The sequence below is a fragment of the Notechis scutatus genome, chromosome 1 (assembly GCF_049901735.1).
Source record: "Notechis scutatus isolate UNSWTSFEM ecotype Mainland chromosome 1, rNotScu1.2, whole genome shotgun sequence".
NCBI classification, from domain to species: domain Eukaryota; kingdom Metazoa; phylum Chordata; class Lepidosauria; order Squamata; family Elapidae; genus Notechis; species Notechis scutatus.
In genome coordinates this window covers 92,276,935-92,297,877 of record NC_142009.1, presented here as the reverse complement: position 1 = coordinate 92,297,877, position 20,943 = coordinate 92,276,935, and the positions used below count along the sequence as shown (strand labels likewise).

General features: G+C 38.5%; 1 protein-coding gene across 2 annotated transcripts in view; it reads left to right on the top strand.

Moving 5' to 3' along the window:
* The first annotated feature begins 1,150 nt into the window (after window positions 1–1,150).
* The window catches only part of LOC113411201 (uncharacterized), a 28,416-nt gene continuing 8,623 nt past the window's right edge, over window positions 1,151–20,943 (top strand). Inside the window, exons 1-10 of one of the 2 annotated variants that reach the window (XM_026666153.2) lie at window positions 1,151–1,755; window positions 3,289–3,408; window positions 4,627–4,749; window positions 5,609–5,728; window positions 6,831–6,953; window positions 7,766–7,848; window positions 11,677–11,802; window positions 12,762–12,807; window positions 17,168–17,301; window positions 18,621–18,749. In XM_026666153.2, the coding sequence (XP_026521938.2) occupies window positions 1,530–1,755; window positions 3,289–3,408; window positions 4,627–4,749; window positions 5,609–5,728; window positions 6,831–6,953; window positions 7,766–7,848; window positions 11,677–11,802; window positions 12,762–12,807; window positions 17,168–17,301; window positions 18,621–18,749 (1,230 nt within the window). In that variant the 5' untranslated portion in view covers window positions 1,151–1,529. The remainder of the gene's footprint in view (window positions 1,756–3,288; window positions 3,409–4,626; window positions 4,750–5,608; window positions 5,729–6,830; window positions 6,954–7,765; window positions 7,849–11,676; window positions 11,803–12,761; window positions 12,808–17,167; window positions 17,302–18,620; window positions 18,750–20,943) is intronic. The other variant, XM_087971291.1, reaches the window with a different exon arrangement.

The following is a 20,943-nucleotide window of genomic DNA, read 5'->3' as shown; positions in this document are numbered from 1 at the left end:
CCCAACAGAGGGTATATAAAGGTCTCTTAGCATCTTGTCCCTTCCCTTTTTTTTCACTTTTCACCTTTGAAGCATGTGATCATCGTTTTCACTTTGGAGCTCCAAGCTCCAATGGTCCTGTCCACCATTACATACAACCTCCATGTTTCCAGTGTCTTTTTCCCCACTTGGAACTGAACCCAGAAGGATAATTCTTTCAACATATGTATATATGTTTATTTATGTATTTATATCCACCTTTACAAATAACAAAAAGTGGCAAACATATCCAACACAACTTCCTCTGCCTATTTTCCCCACAGCAATCCTGCTTTAGCTAGAGTCTGGACCTAAATATTTGGTATATTTGTTTCTTATGTTCATTCTTACTAACTTCATTCTTGGTGTTTGAATGGGAAATTACAAAGAGTGTGTAGAAAAATGAAATATCCTGGGCAATATTAAAAAGGCAGAATATTTCCCCTAAAAAGAGTAGAAACTCAGAAGCAGAAACTCACCTCAGAGAGGCAGAAACTCAGCCCCCCCACCTTTGCTAATAGGCCATTAAGGCCTGGACCAGAATATTTTACATAACAAAGATCTCCAGGTAAAGCTATAGCAATTGCCCAAAGCCCTTTTCATTATATGATCATTCAGCAAGGCTCAACCAAGCCTAGAACTCAGGACAGCCTACAAAGTTGCCTCTGCATGGCCAGATGGGAGTCTTGACAACTCATCAGAATACAAGCTCAAATTCAAATCTCAACAGAGGGTATAAAACCAGGCACTTTCAGCCCTCCTCCTTTCTTCTTGATCTTTTCCTTCACCTTGAAGCATGTGATCATCCTTTTCACTTTGGAGCTCCAAGCCATGTGGTCCTGTCCACCATTAAACCATCTTTCCAAACAGCCTTCATGTTTCCAGTGTCCTTTTCCCCACTTGGAACTGAACCCAGAAGGATATTTCTTCCAACAGGTGTATGTATTTTTTTGTTTTTGCAGACACAAGGTATTCAGGGCCTTTCTGGGTTTGTGCCAGTCAAAGGGCACTATTACTTTGTCTGGAAGAAACTGGAACAACCTGTTTTAAGTTTTTGTTTTCTTCTCCACTGATTGGCTGATCAATTAAGGAGGTGGGGACCAATATATTCGTTGCTCTGACCTGTGATGTCATTCTATATAAGCATCACCTTTCTTTGTTATCCTGGGAGTTGTTGCTAGTTGTTTCTAAGATTGCTGTGCTTTCTTTTAATACCCTTTGTTTGACTCTAGACAAAGGGTGATTTTGAATGCTACAGTTTTGTTTAATTGTTTATTGTTCTCCAGTCTAAAATAGAGGAAAAGGCTTAACTTGGAGTGGTTAGATGCAGAGTTAGATTTTCTGTCTGAACTCAGGGAACAATCTGAGCTTTTAAATAACTCATCCACATCATGTTTGGCATTATCTAGATCAAAATTTTCCAGTACAAGGAATATATGAACGATAAAATAAACAAGGTATAAACGCTCCCTTTTTGTTCCTGGGTTTTCTATTGGATTTGGAAAATAAAAATGGGTCAGCTGTGTACCAAGTGTGTTCAATTGCTTTACAACTTTGCTGTCTCAGTGAAAACACTGTTGTCAGGTTTGTTGCTTGACATTAGAGAGTGTTTGGCTCAGATCGCTGACTGCCCTTGCCTAAAACGAAAAAATGTTGAAATGAGGCAGCTCTACCAACCTGTTCTTCATCCCTATGAAGAGGAAACTGCCCAAGAGTTTCTGCAACACATTCAGAAAGGTGAGACATTTCTGCTTTTGAAAGTGTGTCAGCCAACTATGTTGAATTGTTTGTTACAACTTTGTTGCTTTGCTTGAGTACTGTAAGTTCAGGGAGTCATGTTATTTGTGTTCCTGGTTTTTTTCTTTTTGTGAATAATGGTGAAACAGAGAAAAAGCCAAAATTTAAAGCATCCCAAAAAATAAGTGGGCAATTGATTCTCGATTCTCGGTTTATTGACTAAATCTCTGCTTTTAAATGTGCAGAGATTTGTTTACATGTCAATTACCTTGATTTTTGTTGTTAAAGCTGCCACAATGCACTTTTACATTTTCATTCAAGCATTCTCATTCCTTAGCTGGGCAAGAACCTCTGGGTTCAGTGATGAACCATGATGGCACATAATAACTGTTGTACAATAATAAGGGCAAAATCAACCATAGCTTACCAAACACTATTTTCTTAGAACAAATCTTCTCAGATGTACAAAAAAGATTTACTTTTCTAATTTCATTACCACATTCTCCAGACTCCTTCTAAAAAAGGAAATTCCTAATGTTAGGATCTGGGATATCTGAAATTTTAGTAGCAAATTAATTATGGGGACATACACAAAGACATAAAGAATTTTTATACATACCTAGAAAAGTCGTGTTTTTTTTTTTTTAAATAAAGAGATGCATAATGATGATTTTTATCCTTTTTAATTTATCATTACCTTTTCTTTGTAAATTAAGTTTAAAATAATTTATAGAAAACTCTTAAAATACATATAGGGTTGAAATCTATCATTAACTTTCCCTGTAGTCACTCAGCATTTTATAGTTTTTAAACACATAAAATTCTCACTGAATTATTGGAGAACTTTGCTGCTTTCCAGATTATTTTTCCCATTAGATATATTGAGATAATCTTAAGCATCTACTTATCCCAAAGGTGCTTTGTCAAAAGGCAACTGGACTTTTATTTTCCCCCAAAATAGTCCAGTTGCCTTTTGAAAAATCACCTTTGAGACAACCATGACCTGGATGACTGAGAATCTCCATAGCCATTAAGCATATATTTACTTCCCTTTTTGGCTATATGATTCCATACGCAGCATCACAAATTCGCAATCAATTTCATCAGAGTAGATTTGGCCATTTACATGATTTTGTTAGTGAGACTGTGATAACTCCTGGAGGAATGAAATCTTAGTTATTGTAAATCTAAATCCATTTAGATCAGTTTATATATTCTCTCAGTAAAGAGAATCTGAACCCAAAATCAGTAAGGATGGAAAATAGAGGGAAATTACACCCAGAAGGAAAGGTAACTAAGGGAAGGGAAGGATGCTAAACTATTTTTTGTAAAAAGAATTAAGAACAAGGCGAGCATCTTTTCAAATGCTTATTCAGTTTTATCCACTATGTTTTCAAGCATGCACAGAGAATATTTTAATGTCAAAGGGTGTTTTTTTTTACCCTCCACCTACTTATTTCAGTTCTGTGGATTCTTCAATACTTTCACTACTTCTGACACAATTCAGAATCTCTTTTTATATTTTTCTTTAAGGTTTTGAAATGTCATCACTTGGCAAGATCTCTTTAGAGGCCTTGAAGACCTTGGCATTTTCTGATCATCCTGGCTTGCAAATGCTTGCTGCTCTCTACTATCTACACATAAGCCAAGACTGTAAGTAAGCATTGTAATAACTAGGAAAGCAAAGCACTTCCCCTCCAGCTGAACATGGATGGATTATTAAAACGTAGACTAACATTAGAATTTCATACATAACACAATTATATGGAATATTAGGATTCACAGGGATTTAGAGCCTGCTAAGTAAAGAGAGTTATGGTGGATTGTAGTAAGATAATACAGGTGTAAGGTAAATCAAAGCAAGGTGAATGAGGCATCAGTGTAAATACAAAAGATTTTAGTCAACATGATAATTACAGCAGAGAGCAGCAGTCCAACAGATGTCTCATTTGATAGAAACTAGAGAGCTGAAGAGAATGAGGCAGAAAGAAGAGAAAAGAATCCTGACTGACTGAGGCCTTTACACAGTGGTGGGATTCAAATTTTTTTTTACTACCGGTTCTGTGAGCGTGGCTTGGTGGGTGTGGCAGGGGAAGGATACTGTAAAATCTCCAGTCAGAGGTGGTATTTGTCGGTTCTCCGAACTACTCAAAATTTCCATTACCGGTTCTCCAGAACTGGTCAGAACCTGCTGAATACCACCTCTACACCATTGGTATATTATGAGAAGAAACCTGCCAATTGGTCAGACCTTCTGGGCACCAGACTTGAAGAAGTCTTCAGAGAAAATGAATCAGAAATTGGAATGGAACATCTGAAATTAAGATTACAGTTGCAAGGTGCATACACACATTCTCAGCCTCTGAGGACGGAGCCATATTGCTCTTAATTCTGTGTGGTCTTCACAGGAACGGTGCTATACTTTTCACCATACAATCAGATGCTTAATGGAGGGCACACTTTGGCTGGTTGTTTCTTTAGTTTATACACTGGACGTAGAGGAGATTAAAATTCTCTTTCTAGCATGGAAGCTCAAGGGATCCTGGAAGAATTTTCTGTCTTGATTCTAGCAACTTGCTCCTATGGAAAGCATGAAATTATAATACAATATACTGTGAGGCTTTGCCTTGGAATTGTAGAAGCTGCTACATGAGAAGTTTATGTGTATGAAGGCTGGTATGTGGTAGAATGCATTGCTATCTTCACTGTGTATAAATCAGGATGGTTTACATAGGATAGATTGGTGGAAGGCATCTTCTGAAAGTGGACTAAGATATCTCCTAGTTATGACTTCTTCTGTGCTTTAACATCCACAGTTCCAAGACAAAAGGATCATTGTTCTGAATGTTCAAATGTTTCTTCTAATTTTAGCATTAAACATCCATCTGTCCCGAGAGCATTTGGAAACATATTATGCTTTGCTGAAGTCTAATGATTTGGAGGTGCAGCAGATTTCATCCTTATCCCTGCTCAGCTTTTTATTAGAAGGAAATGGTGAGTGGATAACCAAGAAATCTTTTTCTGAGAAAGTTGAATACGACACCTGCCTAGAATGTGAGTTCTTTTCAACTCTGCCCCTAAAGAATCACAAGTTGGTTTTTGAACTGCCCTGAGGATTCATTTGCAGGGAGGGAAATGCTTCAGTAGTGCAGAATGTTTTTTTCTGATAATGGACTGGATTAAATATACTGTACATATTTATAAATTCATTTGTGTTTACTTCATTTACATATAATTAAAATGAGTATGGTAAAACTTATAATCGTGTTGAATAATTTTCCTCGTCCTATTAAAATAGTACTTTGATCACAGTTGCTGGTGATTTGGGGACAGTAAAACTCAAGTCAAGATTGACAGGAGCACATATAGCCCTTGGCACTCAGTTTTTTTGCACCTGGTATTCAGGTGGTATTCAGCAGGTTCTGACCAGTTCTGGAGAACCGGTAGTGGAAATTTTGAGTAGTTCAGAGAACTGGCAAATACCACCTCTGACTGGAGATTTTACAGTAGCCACCCCCATCAAGCCACGCCCACAGAACCGGTAGTAAAAAAAAATTGAATCCCACCACTGCCTGAAGTGTGTAGCCGCTAATAAATTTATTAGATTCTTGCCCCAATGAAATGATTTATTTCATAGGAATTCTGAAAGTGGATGTTACTTCATAGTAAATGGAACACATTTCTGTAGTAATGTCAGTAGCTTTTTGCTACCTTCAGTATTATTTAAATACTAAATTTCTTCAGTACTGCATTTTAAACTTTGTATTTAAGATTTTTTTACTATTAAATTTATTTAGCATTGAATTTATAATAATGTTTAAGGTTATTTACTACTACCTTTGTTTACAAACAGTAACCAAGGAGCATGTCATAGAAATGGATTTACTTGAGCCAATCCTAGAGCTACTTGAATCGGACGATATCACTGTCCAGGGGAATTCCTGTACCTGCTTAATGATGCTGGCTGACTCAGGTGAGCAGGGCTCCCAAGCCTAAGGTAGTGGTTAAGTTCAGCAACAATTCCATTTCCCGCAGTTATTTCCTTTACTTTTTGAGCTCTAATCTACATCCATTTGACTCTCCCCTAGTTTTATTCTTCAAAAGCAACTCTATAAAAGAGAAGATGGGCTGAAAACAGTGACTGCCACAAAGCCCCCCCAGTATGGTGATTGAGTGAAGGATCCAAATTAGCTCTCTCTAGCCCAAGTTCAACGTCATAATTATTATACTGCACTGATTACAGCTATGTATACTTTCATTTTTCCGCAGATACACCCCAATTTGTTTGAATAACTGCTGAATTATGCAGATATGTACCTTTATATTACGTGGTTAGGAATGTTACTTGCTTTGTTTATCTTTAGTTCATCTTGGAGTGCAGAGCAAGATCTATAGAGATCTTCAAAGATCTTCAGAAAAAGAAGAGGGCAACAGGTGGTCATTATGATGAGGTAGCCATGGGCCTTTCAAGTTTCTCGGGAGTATCCTTTCTCCCTCCCAAATAGGCACTGCATTTATAAACGCCCAACCATTTTATTGCAACAATTGCCATAGAATCTGTTCTACAGAATCCTCCTGTGCCCAAAGAAATGTTACTGTGTTACATGGCTAGAGTCTTCAACATATCAAGAGAAAAGAAGATGGCAGTCTCAAAACTTCGTTCAGATTTCAAGGCTTGGTACTCAAACTCAAGTCAGCCTGACTTTTTATTACATTTTCAGCTAACTGGTGTTTGAAAGGAGCCTTCAACCAGGCAGCTAAACTCTCTTCTTTTTGCTGCTTGCTTCTTCTGTTGCCCTACCCCATTCCAGAGGGTTCTTCAACCTCCAGCTTGGCACTTCAAGATACACATTTTGATTGATTAAAACTTCTGGTCAGTTATTATCCCAAGGCAACTTGTAGCAGTAGTTCTCACTGTAGGCTTATAGCGATATTCATAGCACACAAAGCCATGGCTGGAGAGTTGAGGACCAGGCCCAGTGTTCAGTCTCCGATCTTGAATGATTACTCCCAAGCTATCTCCTAACAAAGCTAAGCCTTCCTTAATTTATCTTTTTCTCTGCTGCTTCCTTCAGAGGCCTGTCGGAATGCCATGGCAGCAGCCGGAGGAACTATACCCTTGCTTTCCCTTTCTAAATCTCACGATATTGGTGTTCAACAAAATGCTGTTCAAGCTATTTTCAACCTCACGCGATCAGGTAATGTGGCAGCTGTGATTTATTTCAACTATGCCAAATGCAAGAATAGTAAGAAAAAGAGAATTAGAGATAGGTTCCATTGAGGACATTCTGGCAACCTTTGTAAAGAATGTATCTCTTCTTTTATGTACACTGAGAGCATTTGCACCAAGACAAATTCCTTGTGTGTCCAATCACACTTGGACAATAAAGAATTCTATAAAGAATTCTATTTCAATAATGTTTTGAGAACAGAGTTTAAGTTAAACACTAGTGCCTACTTAATTTAGGAAATGCAGAAAATCTATGCAGCAAAGAGTGCATTTGTGAAGCTGGTTGCTAACTATTAAAGCTGTATTCTGTCTGTGGGTCGGGGGGGGGGGGAGATTTTTATGAACACTATTGTTTTGTCAATGTATTAAATTAATAACATTGTACTGCCATTTTGCATGTTAAAGAAATATAGTATTTTATTTATAGTACAATCATTTCCAGACACATTTTAATAACTGCATGAGTCCAAATCTTATATAAATGCTACCTCATCAGGACATGTTTTTCTAGGATATGCAATCCAGATTTTGTTGTCATGCAGAATAAAATAGCCATATTCTTTTAATTCTATTTGCAGCTTTTGCTAACAGAGTAATTACCCAGCAATGTTATTGTCCATGCGCACAATAGCAGTAAAATAAACTGGTTTTGGTGCAGGTATATTTTTGTGAAAATGCAATTTATTTCATTTTTAGGTACAGTACATACTTAGGTAGCAGTGGTAAGATCCAAGTAAATGATTACAGATGCCATTTGAGTGTTAATCTGTTCCTTTACAGAATGGATCCAAAGGGTTTTGGTTCGTCAAAGTGCTCTCCCAATTCTCACCCATTTATTAGAGTCTTCTGACACAGAAGTTCAGGTAAAATTTGTATCCATCCTGTCAGTGGAACTTCTGAAACTGAACACACTAAACCATAAACACTGGTCTGATGATTCTGGAAACATAATGCATCATTGAATTCAAAATTGCCCTGACAGAACCTGAATCCTCAACCAAGTTGAAAAGACACAACCAAAAAGACAAGACTGACACCTTATAGATCAGGGGTGTCAAACTCAAGGCCCGGGGGCCAGATCTGGCCTGCAGGGTCCTTAGATCTGGCCCAGGGGAGCTCCGTTTTCACTGGCAGAGGATTGCAGGAGGCCGCCAGAGCCAAAAACTGAGCTTGCTAGCTTGTTTTCGCTGGCAGAGCGCTCGGGCCACCACAGGCTCCCCCGACACGAGTGACGTCAAGCTGGCCATGCTCACCCTGGCCATGCCCACTCCGGCCCCCTGAGGTCAAACACAATCCTGATGCGGCCCTCAATGAAATTGAGTTTGACACCCTTGTTATAGATGGTAACCGACATTTAAAATAAAGTTTTATGGATGAGTAAGATAAGAGCTATTTGATCTGAGAGCCAGTTGTTCATATTTTGAAAGAAATTGTGAGAGACACCGTAGCAGCTTAAGCAAATGTGATCTTGTTTGCTGCATTTGTTCAGAGGCTTGAAAAAACGTACTTTGGAACAACTTTAGCACTACTTTTTGTCCTTGACTTTTTGTCTGACATAATCACGGATGGCCATTGCTCTGTTTAAGTTTTAAGCTTTGAACAAATATTTGATTTTCTTTCCATCAATATTGTGGTAAGGGAGAAATATATGCTGTGAAAAAAAAGTGATGTGCTCCTCCTTCCCTTTCAAAAGTTTTTCTGGCTGTGGGTGAGCGGGTGTGAGGTGTTGCATGTTTTATGGGCAAAATAGATGTTTTAAATCCCTGGGATATCTTTAAATCCCTTTACCATATAGAAAAATGGGCCTGAACATTTTGCCCTCATCCACTGCAAATGTGTGCCTACAACTGTGGGATAACATGGGAGTAGAGGGTATTTGTCCCCACTCCGAAAGTTGCTGCACTATTGTAAAAAAAAAAAATGCCTGAGGAAGGTTCCCCCAAACTTTCTTTTACAACCTTCCTTTTTGTACACTCAAGTTTAAAAAATTACTATATTGGGATTAAGGGTAATACTAATAGAAATTCATTTGGAAGAACATCAAGGATCTTCAGGTGGAAAGAAGTAATTGAGGCAGGCAATGATTTCCATACATATAAACCTCACAGAATAGATATATGAATTTTAGTTTATCACTTAAGTCCCAATTTATGTAAGATCAGCTCCATCTAAATGGACTGTAGTCACTTTTCCTTTTTCAGAAAGTTGTTACAGTGCCCAACCGGAAACAAAGTAAGGAAGCTTTCATATGGAATTGCCCCCAGCTGATACTGTTGAAGCTTTGGAAGCCATTTTCATTTTCATTCAATGTTTGTTTATTAATTTATTTATTTTGTCAAGCAGGTATAAGTATAAACATAGTTATGAATACATGAAATGGATACATATAAGAAAAAATAAAAAGAAGCAATAGGACAGGGACAGTAGGCACGTTGGGTGCGCTTATGCACACCCCCTACAGACCTCTTAGGAAAGGGGTGAGGTCAATAGTAGACAGTCTAAGGTTAAAGTTTTTGGGGTTTGGGGAAGAAACCACAGAGTCAGATAGAGTATTCCAGACATTGACCACTCTGTTGCTGAAGTCGTATTTCCTGCAATCAAGTTTGGTGCGGTTTATGAGTTTGTATCTATTGTGTGCTCTTGTATTGTTATGGTTGAAACTGAAGTATTCATTGACAGGTAGGACATTGCAATGTATAATTTTATATACTATACTTAGATCGGACCGAAGGCGACATAGTTCTAGGTTTTCTAGGTCTAGAATTTCAAGTCTGGTGGCATAAGATATTCTGCAACAAGTAGAGGAGTGGAGAACTCTTCTTGTGAAATATTTCTGGACTTTCTCAACTGTGTTAATATCAGATACGTAATGCGGGTTCCAGATTGATGAGCTGTATTCGAGTATTGGTCTAGTAAATGTTTTGTATGCTCTAGTTAGTAGTGTGATATTACCAGAGAAAAAGCTATGTAGGATTAGGTTAACAACTCTTAATGCCTTTTTGGCTATGTAGTTACAGTGGGCTCTAGAACTTAGATAATTAGAGATGAGTACTCCAAGGTCCTTGATAGAGTTTGGATCATCAACAAGGTCTTGACTATTCAGCTTGTATTTTATTTTCTGATTTTTTTGCCAATATGTAAGACAGAGCATTTATTTGTTGAGATTTGAAGTTGCCATTTGATTGACCATTCTGATACGTAGTCGAGGTCTTTTTGAAGGGTAGCAGTGTTGTCTGTGGTGTTGAATAGCTTTACATCATGAGCAAAGAGAATGAAGTTACTCTTAATATGATCACAGAGGTCATTTATGTAGAGTATGAAGAGAGTTTGTCCTAAAACACTGCCTTGGGGGATACCACTGTTGACAGGTACAGAATTTGATAGGACGCTCCCAATTTTGACCATTTGTTGTCTGACAGGAATGCTTCTATCCAGTTATGCAAGTGTCCAGAGATACCATAAGATTTTAGTTTTAGGAGTAGTTTGTTGTGTACCACTGAATCAAAGGCTTTACAGAAGTCTATGTAGATTGCGTCAATTGCTTTGCCCTGGTCGAGTTGTGTAGTCCATATGTTTTTGCAGTGTAAGAGTTGCACATTACAGGATAGTTTTTTCTGAAACCAAATTGTTTATTAGAGAGTAGGTTGTTTGTCTTTAAGTGGAGGATAATGGATTGGTTAATAATTGATTCCATGACTTTACAGGTGACGCAGCATAAAGAGACTGGTCTGTAATTTTCAACTAGGCTTGGGTCTCCCTTTTTGAAGATGGAGATGACCGTGGCTTGTGACCATAGGTTTGGCAAGGAGCTGGTCCTGAAAGATTTTTCAAAGATTATGCTTAGAGGTTCGACTATGGCATTGGATAGCTTTTTTAAGAAGTAGGCACATATTCCGTCCGGTCCAATAGATAGAGATGGTTTTAGATTGCGTAGTGCTTTTTCAACATTGTCTACTGTAAAGTCGATATGTATTAGATCATTGTAGTTTTCTGTGGTTCGGCTAGGAAATACTGGGCATGATCCATTGCTGTTTACAAATACTGAGCCAAAGAATGTGTTAAAGAGGTTGGCTTTAATGGTGTCATCATTACAGTCTTTACTATTAGGTCCTTTCAGGGGTGGGATGGACCTTGAGTCTTTTAGTTTGTTTTTAATGTGCTTTTCTGTACTTTTTTGTGTTTTCTGCAAAGAGGCAAAAGAACATATTTCTACACCATGGCATCCATTCCATAAGAAACTATTGAAAACTGATTTTAAGTATTATATTAGCATAACATATGGTCTTTTCTCTCAAATCTAAGCTCTGGTATTAGAATCCTCACACCTATTGCAGTCATTTTATTTGTTCAAGAACTGAGCAATTCCATTTGAATTCACTGCTTACAGTGTTCTCATTTGACATCCCAGAGCTTTGGAGAGGATCCTGAGCTCTCAACTTCAACCATTTATGGTCCTTCATGATGTGATGGGTTCTTAATACAGTTTTAGAAATTTAGTCCATAAGTGTCACAAGCTCAAACTCCTTATATATTTTTCATTGCTTTTGTGATGAGTCAAAAGTTCTTACAAAGTTACTACATGTTATTCAGGGGTAGAGAAGAGACAATCTGATATTTATTGTTCCCATCCATTGTAGACCAACTCTTGTCTCTTTAACTGCATCTACCAATTTTGTCTTCTGTCCTTACAGTATTACAGTTGTGCTGCTCTCAGCAATGTGGCTACAAATTCACAGCACCACAAAGCCATGCTTCACGTTGGTGACAGGTTTCTTCTGCAGACTCTCCTTTCTCTCCTATCTTCTGGTGTGGACAAGGTAAAGCTCGGGATTGTTGGATAATGATCAAGAGTATTGTCTGCCATTTTTCTAGAAGTTAAGTCATATAAGGTTTTTTTTTCCTCCCAAAAGATATCTTGATTTCAATGGAATATAAATATGCTTACAATTCCATACTTGAATGTCCTTATTCATATTTTATTTTAAAATACATTTCCCAATGTGGGAATATGAAAAAGTCCAAATAGAGGAGATGTTGAATGGGCTTCCTCCATGAATTCCTTGGCACTGCTTTTCCTATCTTAGTACTTTCTGCATGTGCTGAATGTAGCCATGTTGATTTGGGATCATGGATCTTAGAATTCACCTGGAAGGTACATGGTAGAAGAAGGCTCCCCTAAAAGAGCAAACTTTTAAGCTAGGGTCAGATATTGAACAAAGAATGTGGTTTGCTAAAAGAGCCACCATGAACTTGTTCACAATTCAATGCTATAGTCTGAATCAAGGTTTTACAAAGATGATGCTGTTTTCTCATGCCATCATATGGATACAAATGTCAGCAGTCACTTTTTTGGTCTGGGGAATATACTTTGTCTGCAGCCTACCTGGGAAGGTATAAGACATGGACAGTGATTTTATGACTGACGTTGGTAGAACAAATGATTTGGTCTTTTGGGAAGATTTGTGGGGGATATTTCAGGATTTTTAAGGACTACAACGAACTACAGTATTTATTTAATCAATCCACAAAAGCTACTCTCATACAGAAAGTAAAACACTGATGGTATAGTTTTAAAGTATCAAAGCTGGGTTATGTTGTGACAGAGAATCTTTTCACTCTCACATTTCTCACATTTCAAGCATATTCCACCCAGATATCCTGGTGATAAAGAAAGTGTTCAAATAAAACTAACATTAACCTGTCAGCCATTTAATTTATTTTTGGAGACAAGAGTGCTTTTTTCTCACCTCCTGATTTGCTTGTTTCCTTCAACTAGATTTCAAACCAGGCTTGTATTTGTCTCAGGAATTTGGCCACAAATGGTAAGTAGAGACCTAATATGGGAGTAAAAGAAAAATTGCCAGCAGGCAACAAACACACCAGTACCCCAGTCATACAGAACAGAAAATCACACACACACACACACACACACACGTTATTTTGTACTGTGCCTAGCCTTTGGAAAGAATGTCCTCAGTTTGTTCTTTACTCTGTGAAGTAGGAAGAATGTTATATTTTGGGTTCAGGCACACTATTGTGTTGGGGCTTTTTCTGGTTTAATAAAACTTGCCGTAATGACGTCCCAGACCAGACAGGCAGGTTTAGAGAAGAGCAGCCCACTTATTCTAAGTCCAGCTATAAGAACTTCTACATGATCTAGGGTGATTTTTCTTGGAAGCCCTCTATTCGTTAAAAAAATACCAGTATCACACTATTTAATATTAAATGTATAATATTATTACAAAATGGTAAGATTGGCTTGGTACATGAGATGCATTTCTGGCACTGATGAATTGGAAAAACATTTTATCAGACTAGAGTTTCATACTAATAATTAGAAGAAGCTGACAAGAAATGTTTGGTGATAAACTGTCCCTGATCTTGCAACTACTCTACAGTTTATTATGTTCTTATAATGCAGTTATTCTTCTGTGTGTGTTTTAATCCAAATTGCTCTAGATAGACTATTCAAGGTCATTGTTAAGTATGGAGAATAACGGAGACCAGACATCTGACCAGTGACTTCAACTCTTTAATAAAGTGATAGAACATAACAGAGCAACGCTATGGGCAGCAGTAACCCTTTTATAGGGTTAGCTGCTGCCTTATTAACCAATGAAAATGTGCAACAAGTTCAAACTACTAACCAATAAGAAAAGTCCCAAAAGTGGCCAATCAGGGACTAGTTCTGGCCCAATCCCAAGTTGTTGTATAAGGACCAATCTAGTGTGCAGGTTTTCAACCCCTAATTTGCATTTAGGTTATTCACTTTTATTGATTCACAACAGTCATCAATACAGATTACAGCTGCCAAGTCACACACTTTTATAATCCTAAATTATGTGCGTTTAAACTAAATAAAAATTAGTTTCAATGCTACTTTTTCTAACAAGTCGCATGCACTATTAGATCATTCTTGAGCAAAAAAAAAAAGAGTCACCTATCTGATCCTTTGGGTGAGGAAAAAAGCAGCGACCCCATCAAAAATATATAACAGTGAGAGAAATTTGAGGGAAAAAAGATTTTTCTGTAACAACAGCTCTGCAAATCTTTTAGAAGTGAGGCCTTTTAATGCATGGAAATGTGAACAAAGCACCTCTTCTCCTATCAGCACACCATACACATGGGAAAAAGCAGAATAGGTTTCTTTGTTTGGTGCCCTCAAGTCAGTTTTGACTCCTGGCAAGTGCCTGGACCAATCCCTGTGGTTTTCTTGGCAGAGTTTCAGAGGTGGTTTTCCTAGAAATGAGAGAAAGGAACTGGCCCAAGGTTGCACAGCTGGCTTTGTGGCTTATGTGGAACTAGAAGTCGTGGTCTCCTGGTTTATAAGCTGGTGCCTTAACCCCTTCTCCCCCAGAACTGGCTCTGCTTAGTAGAGTAGAAAGTTAGCACCCACCCCTCTTCAAGAAGAATGAAATATTCTAGGAAATACTAAAAATACTAAATACTAAAATACTAAAAAGGCAGACTATTATATTTCCCTGGATGAGAAAAGGAGAAACATGTTCAGAATCAGATAATCAGAGTTGGAAGGGACCTTGTAGGTCATCTAGTCCAACCCCCCTCCTAAGCAGGAGACCCTACACCATTTCTGGCAAATGGCAGTCCAATCTTGTCTTGAAAGTCTTTATTTTTAAAGACAAAGTTCCCTACAGCCCCTGCCCCCTCAGGACATGATAGGATTAGCCCTCTAACCATCTCACAACATGATACCTGGAAAGATTACATCACCCAGCAAGATTCAACCAAGCCTGGGACTCAAGACAACCTACACAGTTACCGCTACATCCATGGGAATCTGACAACCAATCAGGATACATTTCTTTCACAGGAACAGGAAGCAAGTTCAAAGCCCAAGAGAGGGTATACGTATATCTCCCTCTCCACTCCATGTCGTCAGCTACCCAGGACCAAACCATGTGGTCCTGTCCATCCTTCCAAGCAGTCTCCATGTTTCTAGTGTCTTTCTTCCCACTTGGAACTGAACCCAGATGAACATTTCCTCCAACAATAGGTTTATCTGATGATGATAACACCACGACCTCCCCTGCTTCAGTGGCACTTGCATTTGATTTCTGGTGGATGAAATATTTGAGAAAGGACCCTGTCTTTATTTACTTTGGGCCTAATAAAGAAGCACTACTGTCAGATTTCCTCTTAGATTTTCTTGGATTCAACTTTCTATTAATCTTTCTATTTTTCAGAGGTTTTTTTTTTAAACTTTCTACATTGGATAGCGTAATGGATATACAGGGCATTTGATTATAAAATTTAAGAGAAAATGGCATTATATTGCAAACAAGGGGCATCATTACTCTTTCACAAAGATTTTAATTTGTGGGAGAAATGCATACAAAAACACAGGTGTTTTGCAGAAGAATTTAGCAGTTTGCTTCTTCATCAGTGAAGCAGTGGTCTGTAACTGCAGTGGTCCCCAACCATTCATTCTTCGCGGCCCGGTAAAATAAAAATGAAATGATCCACGGACCGGTACTGGTATCTGGTTAGGGATCCCTGTCTAACTGGATTCTATAATTGACACATTTATTAGTATAATTCACTCTGTTAAAGTCTGTACATGAATTCAAGTCCAAATTCCCATCTTGGTACAAATTCAGGTAACCACCAGTCCTATTTAAAACCTAAAGTGTTACTTTTGTTCTTGTATTGCAAGTAATTTTCTGCAAAGCTTCAAGCCATTCACTCCCCAGGTTCACATTTAGATTTGATGTAAGAAGCGAACCTAACGCAGAGGTGGAGGATCTATTTCAAGTGCTAGATTGAATTGGTGGTTAGCCAACACATGAGGGAGGGGGTCATGTGCCAGTGTAACTGGGGCCACACTACGGAAAGCATTGAGCCTCCGTGATATCTCCTCTCCCCTTCTCCCATACACCTTTGATGCATGCTAATATTGTTCCTCGGCATTATTAACCAGATCCAGATATTGCCTTTCTGAAAGAAGAATATTGTCCTTTACGACGGTTTGCTTAGTGACGATACGACAGCACTGATAAAAGTGACTTATGACCGTTTTTCACACTTACAACCCCATGATCACATGATCAAAATCCAGATGCTTGGCAACTGACTCGTGAGGTCATGTGATCGCCCTTTGCGGCTTCCTGACAAGCAAAGTCAATGGGGAAGACAGATTCACTTAACAACCGTGTTACGAACTTAACAACTGCAGTGATTCACTTAACATCCATGGCAAGAAAGGTCATAAAATGGTCACTTAAGAAATGTTTCACTTAGCAGCAGAAACTTTGGGCTCAACTGTGGTCATAAGCCAAGGACTAGCTGTATGTGGGCATAAACATTAAACATTTTACAGTAAACGGGCACCTTTCAGCTTTCAATATTTATGGAATGGACTTTAATTTACAAGTCATGTGCCTACAATATTTGGTTGTAAATGTGGCTATTCTGTCTGTTATACCAGGGGTCTCCAACCACCGGTCCGCGGACCGGTACCGGTCCGTGGAACAAGTCCTACCGGGCCGCTGGTTTGCTGGGCGCCACCATCTTTTTGATGAAAAAGTGCTTCCGGTGAGCTTTTCCGGGTAGAAAGCCATTTCTATCCGGAAAAGCTCACCGAAATACGCCGCCATCTTTTTGATGAAAAAGTGCTTCCGTGAGGTCACAGGAAGCACTTTTTCATCAAAAAGATGGCGGCCAGCTGATGCTGGACCGGGCGCGGCAGCTGATGCCGGTACCGGGCCGCGGCATAAAAAAGGTTGGGGATCACTGTGTTATACCCCTCTGAAGATGTCATTCAGTCTGGATGATGATTTGTCATGTATCTCCTTGGCTTTGAATGAGCTTTCTGTGTTCCAGTCCATGCCAGAAGGGGGCACAACTACTTTAAGCTTTCTTCTGATGCTAATATCAATACTACCTGGACTTCTAGTGAGATCAGGGTGAACATGGTTTAATTACTTTGATCAGGGGCTAGCTTTTTTATATTAAGTTTGGTTTGTCCTTCTGGTGATTTGTCATGAAACAGAGCTCTGGATCTAACCACTGTATTGATATTGCGTAGAATTCTCTGCTTCTAGGAGACAGTTGAACTAATTTGACTCTTATTAAACTTGGTGATGCGCTTTATTCTCAAGTTCTTTTTGCAGAACAATTTTGGTTGATTGACAGACAGCCTTAAGGAGTGTTCTTCTGTTGCAGAGTTTGTTCTGACCAGTCTTGTTGCTATGCATATCCAGTCCCGTCTTCTTCCTCTCTTGACATTTAGAAATAAGGAGATTCAGCAGAATTCAGTAATTCTCCTCCAGATATTATCCCAACACTCAGGCAACCAGGTACACATTTTCTTAATACCGTTGGCCTTTGGATCTCGCTTATGAGATTAAAAGCATTTGGGATAGGACAGATGTTCAAACAGGCATGCTTCGTATATCTACATGACAGGAAGGGTTCACAATTTATGTTATTCAGAGGTATGATAGTGCTTTTGATATTTTAATTCATAGAGTTTAATTGGGGAGACGGGGGAGTATCTAGTGAACAGGGTTTTTATTCATAAACTTTCTACTATGCTTTCTACTATTGTTCCGTCTCTTGAGATGGCACCTTTTTCTTCTATTTTCCTTATTACTCTGATATTAAGCACGGTTTACTCGGTTCCGCACTATATTTTATCTTTAGCTTGGTAGGTATACCTTCTTTAACTTTACTTGTCTATCAGTTTCCTTGCAAATAAAGAATATTTATTATTAAAAATATTAATCAGTTAGGTTAATCGCTCTCTCCTTCCTGCTGCTTATTTAGATCCTTTGTCTCTCCCAGTTTCCACCTGAGACTTTTTTCAAATTGATAAGTAAATTAATGGCAGGCCTCCTTTTTGTTAGACCCGTGATCAGTTTTAGTCATTACTACCGTACGGGTAGTCCTTGACTTACAACAGTTCATTTAGTGACCAGAGTTACAACGGCACTGAAATATGTATCTTATGACCAACAACCATTGCCGTTATCCCCATGGTGACATGATCAACATTCAAGCCCCTGGCAACCGACTCAGATTTATGACGATTGCAATGTCACAGAATCATGTGATTCCCCTTTGGCGACTTTCTGACAAGCAAAGTGAACAGAGCAAGCCAGATTCACTTAACAACCGTGTTACTAACTTAATGACTGTGGTGAACCACTGAACAACCACGGTAGGAAAGGTAGTAAAATGGGGCAAAACTCACTTAAGAAATGTCTCACTTAACAACATAAATTTTGGGCTCAATAGTGGTTGCAAGTCGAGGACTACCAGTAATGGAAAAAGCTATCCATGATTGGATAGAACCTTGAATGATTGGTACTCAGTGGAAGTATTTATATTGCTGTTTATTGAATTAACCAACTGTAAGGTTAGCACAGCTCACTGGCTTTTTTTTAAAATTGCTTAACAATTTAATAATGGCACAGTTTCCCGCCCCAAAACTGGGTATTATTACACAGAGATGCTCTGGCCCTTTCCCTCCCTGTCAACCTTGGCTCTTTAGTGCAACATTGCTTTGCACCTGCAGCTGTATTATACCAATTTTGTAAATTTGGGTTAATCCCACACAGATTGTTATTTTAAAAGTGCTCTTACTGTATTTTAAGTGCTACTTTAATCTTTGCAGGATACCCTGATGTCTGATGAGATGCTGCAAACTTTGGGGGAACTGTTGCTTACCTGGAGAACAGACCCAGTAATTGTTGGCCATATGGCTTGCCTCATCAAAAATCTCAGCCTTTCTAAAAACATACAGGCAAGTCTCAAGTAGTTTTGCATACTGATCCAAATATTCAGTTCACAATTCAGCTAACTGAGTGATATTATATGAAAATATTAAGTGTTTGTTGAATTCTCAGCATATATTCCTGATAGCGTACATGGAATTGGTATGTTTTAATACATTCACACTGTTGTTTTTTTTAAATTGAACATTTTCAAGATGTTATTTTTATGACTCAGTTCTTTCAGAATTTATAACTAAAAGACACCCATGTTCCAGTGCAAGGAAATACTTTGACCATTTTATACACTGTTCTCCACCCTACACATACACATACAAATTTATGCATACACGTACACACACATACACACTCATACTCACTCACTCACTCATACATGCACACATAGAGAGAGAGACAGAGAATTTTTGTTCAAGCTTGTTAATATCACAGGTTTGTTTTCTAGATCAGCAGTCTCCAACCTTGGTAACTTTAAGCCTTGTGGGATTCTGGGAGTTGAAATCTATAAGTCTTAAAGTCCACAAGTCTTAAAGTTGCCAAGGTTGAAGACCCCTGTTCTAGATAGTAAAGATAGCAAGCAGGAAACTAGGAATTTATTTTACCTTTGAAAACTTTATTTATTGCTCAATAAAGCAGTAGCACTGCAGGTAATCCTTGACTTACGACCACCCTTGAGCCCAACATGTAAGTTACTAAGTGAAAAATTTGTTAAGTGCATTTTGCCCCATTTTATAACTTTATGACTCTTCCCCCCCATTTGTTAAGTGAATCACTGAAGTTGTTAAGTTAGTAACATGGTTGTTAAGTGAATCTGGCTTTCCCATTGATTTTCCTTGTCAGAAGCTTGCCAAAGAGGATCATATGACCCCGCCCCCCCCGGACACTGCAACTGTCATAAATATGAACCAGTTGCCAAGCATCAGAATGTAAATCACATGACCATGGGGAGACTGCAACAGTCATAAGTGTTAAAAATGGTCGTAAGTCACTTTTTTCAGTGCCGTTTTAACTTTGAACGGTCACTAAATGAATTGTTGTAAGTCGATGACTACCTGTAGAACTTCAGTTTCACTATCATGAAGTCGTTGCTATCATAAAGTCATAAAGCTATTTCCCTCAGATATTTCTTAAACCAGACTTATTCCTATTAACTTATTTATTGCTATTCAGATTGCCTTTCTCCTTTGCATTCTATTTTGGAATACTTAGCACTTTACACTGTTGCTTCTTTACTCATTGTCTTCTTTGTTGCATGATTCTTTCCCCTTTCCTCTGGGCTGCTCATAATTACTACTGCTTGTCATCTTGTCTTCCTCAGTGCATCAACTACCCTTCTTGATTTTCTCATGTTGTTTTCTCTCTCATGGACTTAGTCTTTCCTTCCTTCCTTCCTTCCTTCCTTCCTTCCTTCCTTCCTTCCTTCCTTCCTTCCTTCCTTCCTTCCTTCCTTCCTTCCTTCCTTCCTTCCTTCCTAGCTGCAGTTTTCAGGTTAGCTCATATGCCACCTCTAACGGTAGTTGGAAATGCTTCTAGAATAATTGTAAATATACCTGAGAGGAAAGTACTTGACACACAAAGGCCCTGTTTTCCTATAGACCTGCGTGGTAAGGAAGAGTTTAAATCATCCAGATGCAATGTGGAATTTGCTTCCACAATGTAGATAGTCATATAATCGATGAGTGCAGTCTAGAGCATTTACAAAAGAAGCACATGAACAGGGGAGAAAAACAGCCAACATAAACACACAAGCCCAGATTTCATATCAAACTAGCTCGATACCCGTGCTTCGCTACGAAACTATGTGGTCGGGCCTAGTTTTTGGGGAGGAAACTAAGGGAAAAAATATGCCTCTGCCTAACAGCATCCACCGGTATTCATCTGGATAGCGTCCTGTCAGCGTGTGAAAGAGTTGAGGGCTGTTTGGAAAGTGAAGCAGTATTTGCTGTGTGAGCAAGAAGGAGACAGCAAGGAGCCTCGACTTAGCTCAGCTGTTTTGTACTAAAGCTGGTTGCTGCTGTGAAACTGAAACTCCTCTCCACTGCTTGTGTTTTACATTTGGAACAGATTTTATTTATTTATTTATTTTTATTTATTTGATTTGTCAATCGCTTACAAGATAATAGGTATAAGTAAAAACATAGTTATGAATACATGAAATGGATACATATAAGAAAAATAAAAAGAAACAATAGGACAGGGACGGGAGGC